Source organism: Rhincodon typus, chromosome 10, assembly GCF_021869965.1.
Source record: "Rhincodon typus isolate 14 chromosome 10, sRhiTyp1.1, whole genome shotgun sequence".
In the NCBI taxonomy this organism is placed as follows: Eukaryota; Metazoa; Chordata; class Chondrichthyes; order Orectolobiformes; family Rhincodontidae; genus Rhincodon; species Rhincodon typus.
The window spans coordinates 25,719,803-25,723,662 of record NC_063341.1 but is presented as its reverse complement, the minus strand read 5'-3'; the positions used below and the strand labels follow the sequence as shown (position 1 = coordinate 25,723,662).

Genomic DNA, 3,860 nt, shown 5'->3' with positions numbered 1-3,860 from the left:
TATTAAGTTACTCTGAAGGAAGAGACTGCACAATTAAATAACTACGATCAATCTTAGGTTAGACACATCAATTTATAGTCCTGAATAACAATTCCACGCTGAATTATATCAGACTATATTTTAAAAGTAAAATACAGCGTGGGGCAAAAGGATAGAACAACCATTGAAATTGTTCACATATTCTACTATGTTTTTGAGTGGTCTCAAAGATTTTGCAGAAGGAACTATGGGAACAGTAGCAGAAAAATTAAATGGAAATCTATGATCTGAGTCAAGATATCTGAAGTGGAATAGTTATTTCTTAGCATCCAAGACAACTCAAATGTGAGGTAGTGCATAACTCACCTTCTCCCCAAACACAAAGAATGGGGAAGGATACTTTGTATCTTGGTTGCTGAATGGGCAATTGACTGAAGACTTGTGGATAAGTGCATTGCGTCCCTCTGTAGTCAAGATCTTTCTTTTTTCCTTGTGATAGCAGACATTGGGATAAAGTCCAAAGCAAAGCAGTGAGATAACCACATCAAGATTATTATCTGGTCCAGTGTTGTTAAATACTTGTGTCATCAAGCACTCTGTTTAGTAGGAAAAGGAAGAAATATTACTCAGTACACAAAACAATTAGAAGCAGCATATATTCTCTATGATATAACATCTATTTAAGAAGTCTGCTTAAGACAAGCGTTCTTAGTAAACAATAGGAAAAAAATTCTGGCTGTAAACTTTCACAACTGCTTTGATGCAGTGCAAGCCTCAATTTTACAAGATGTTCAATAAATGCAACACAAGATCATGTATTTTACAATTTACCATCACAGAATCCTTACAGTGTGAAAGCAGGCCATTCGGTCCATCAAGTTCACACACACTCTCTGAAGAGCATCCCTCCCAGACCCAGCCCATCCCTGTAACTCAGCATTTCCCATAGCTAATCCATCCAGCCTGCACATCCCTGGACACAATGGGCAAATTAGCACAGGCAGTCCACCTAACCTATACATCTTTGGATTGCGCGAGAAAACCCATGCAGACATGGGGAGAACATGCAAACTCCATGTAGATCATCGCCCAAGGGTGGAATTGAACCCAGGTTCCTGGCGCTATGAGGCAGCAGTGCTAACCACCGAGCCACCATGCCACCCTACATTATCCTGTATAAATCTTTGTAGCTTTTGTAAAGCATTGGTTAAGACTCATCTATAGAATAGCAATTTTGGGCACCACACTTAGGAAGGATGTCAAAGTCTCGGAGAGGATACAGAAGAAATTTAGTACAATGTTGTGACATGCGTGACTTCATTTCGGGTAGAGATTGGAAAGGCTGGATTGTTCTTCTTAAATAGAAAACAGGTAATGGGGAGGTAATGAGGGGTTCTTAAACAGGTTTGGTTGAATTATTTCTGTGGGCAGGAGTATAGAAAATGAAAGGGCCCATATTTAAGGTAACTGATACAAGAACCAGAGAAAGGAAATGGGGAGATTCCTTTAAAAGCAGTAAATTATGATAATTCAAAATGCACTCCCAGAAAGGGCATTGGAATAAGATTTAGTAATAACATTCAAAAGGGGAAGTAAGTTGCACTACGATAAGAAAATAGAAGGGGGTGGGGACAGTTCTTCTAAAGAGAAGACGCATGATGAACCAAACACCTTTGTGTAGTAAAGTTGAAGACATCATGCATCAATTGGTATTATGGAAACCTTCACCCAGCCCCTATCAATAGTGCTCTACAGCTTTTGTGACCAAGATCAAAATCTGAAGCATGAAATTAATTCTTACCACATTTGAACAAATTAAATCACCATGTGACATTTGTCAAGTTTTTAAAGAGGGTGTCATTAATAATAGCATTAATGTAAAATGAAAAATAAATAGGAAGTGTGTACATCAACTGGATTGAAAAAGTACATCAACTAATTGCATCTTTGTAGTTTATCTAAGTGTTGTAACATTAACAAAACACTTCCAAAACCAGCATAAACATACATTACATTTTAGATTTAACAGCAACAAAACAGCAGCAAAACACAATTTAGTTCATGTAGTTTTACCTTCAGGGAAGCCAGAGTTGATAAGGATGTCCTTCAGCTGAACCTTAGCTTCCCATGTCATGCGCAAAGTTGCCATATTTAACCTTTTATGATCACAAAACCGCAATTCTGCATCTTCTCCTCCCATCCTACGAAAAAAAAATACAAATGCTTACATTATAGAGTTTACAGAATGTGCTGCGAAGGAAAATAATTATAACTTGGTAAAGATATGTTTTCTGAATCAGCATTGCAACAATACCTTGCATCATCCCAGGCCTGGAAAACTGAAAGCAGAGCAACGTGATCTGAAAATCTCGTTCCTGAGAAGTTCCTGTGCACGTAGCCCAGGCGCTTGCCTTCATTAACAAAAGGCTCTGGGAAACAGGTAGCAGCAGATATTGTGCACACTGCGTCCCCAACACTGCAACAGATAAAAGTAAAATCAGTAACATTTTCTATCAATAGCTTTCCAAATCCAATTATAACTAAGCCATCGCTAAAGTTAAATTCATATCTGTCAAGCGAGGAACAGTTACAACCATTCAAACTAAGTAAGCTTGGCAACAACAACTTGCTTTTGCATACAGCGTTTAATGGAGGAACAAATCCCACGTCACTTCACATGAGCATTATTAAACGACACTTGATAGATAGCCATGTAAGGAGCTCTTAGTTAGAAGAGGAAAGTTTTGAAGGAATATCTCAAGAGAAGGAAAAGTTGAAGGAGGTATTCCAAATCAAGGCACCTACACAGATGCAACAGTGGAGTAATCACAATCACAAAGCTAGAGTTGAAGGAGCAGTTACCACAAATTAATTGTCCTGGGAGAAAATAAAGAGATTTATGGAGTAATAAAGCCACCGATGGAATGGCAAACAAAGGATTGGACTTTTTAAAAGTCAAGTCGTTGGTCAAGTGAGACCCAAGATAAGTTAGTGAACAAAGGGATGATACTGAAAGTGATTTGGTGAGATTTCGGGATGGGCAGTAGTGTTTTGGATGCACTTAAGTTAATGTGTTGAGGGGTGGAAGATAGAACTTCAACAAGCAAAGACTCCATATACTATTACTACCCCATGTATAGCATGTACTGTTCTGTACCTGCACCTTTTTTTTAAAAAATGTTTTACACCATGTAGCATCAAGGTCAATACATCAGCTGATGCTCTCATTTTCCAAATCTAACTAGTTTTACTGAATTACCAACTGTTCTCTCCATCAAAAACAATTATTTACCACTAATTGGGAATCTGTTTCATAAGTCAAAGTTGCCTCAAGACTTTAGATGTGTCTGTGCATTTTCTTGATTTTTCTACATAATACTTCTTAGTCAATTGTATCAATTGGAAATAAGTCTATGTAGAACCACAGAATCCCTACAGTATGGAAACAGAACCTTCAGCCCAACAAGTCCACACCAACACTCAGAGCATCCCACCCAGACACATTCCGCATAACCCACCTAATCTACGCATCCCGTGGAGGATATGGATTGGATACTTATTTGATCACATACAAACAGACACTTACTGACGAAAGACATGGTCCATATACAGACTATGTACCTGCAACGAGTATGCACGTGCCTGCAATTTTTCCACTTTTGAATAAATCTAGTCCAAGTCTTACAGTCTCATTCTTTCTTTTACCAACTGGCAACCAACTAAAACATGGCTTTCAAAAAAAAACTTAGTGTTTCCATATCAATCAACCTTCAGAAAAAATATTTAATTTTCTTGCCACTCTACGTTAATTTATGTGTTGGTTCAAGTTCATAGCTTTGTACCCTGAATTCACCCAGGCGCCTCCATGACAAGACAACAAG

The 3,860-nt window shown here is 38.1% G+C and overlaps 1 protein-coding gene across 1 annotated transcript in view; it reads right to left on the bottom strand.

The window, feature by feature from the left end:
- Window positions 1-3,860, bottom strand: part of dhx9 (DEAH (Asp-Glu-Ala-His) box helicase 9) — a 92,333-nt gene that overhangs the window by 49,894 nt on the left and 38,579 nt on the right. Inside the window, exons 22-24 of the mRNA XM_048602112.1 lie at window positions 2,294-2,530; window positions 2,053-2,180; window positions 346-575 (exon numbers count right to left, since the gene is read on the bottom strand). Of these exons, the coding sequence (XP_048458069.1) occupies window positions 346-575; window positions 2,053-2,180; window positions 2,294-2,530 (595 nt within the window). The remainder of the gene's footprint in view (window positions 1-345; window positions 576-2,052; window positions 2,181-2,293; window positions 2,531-3,860) is intronic.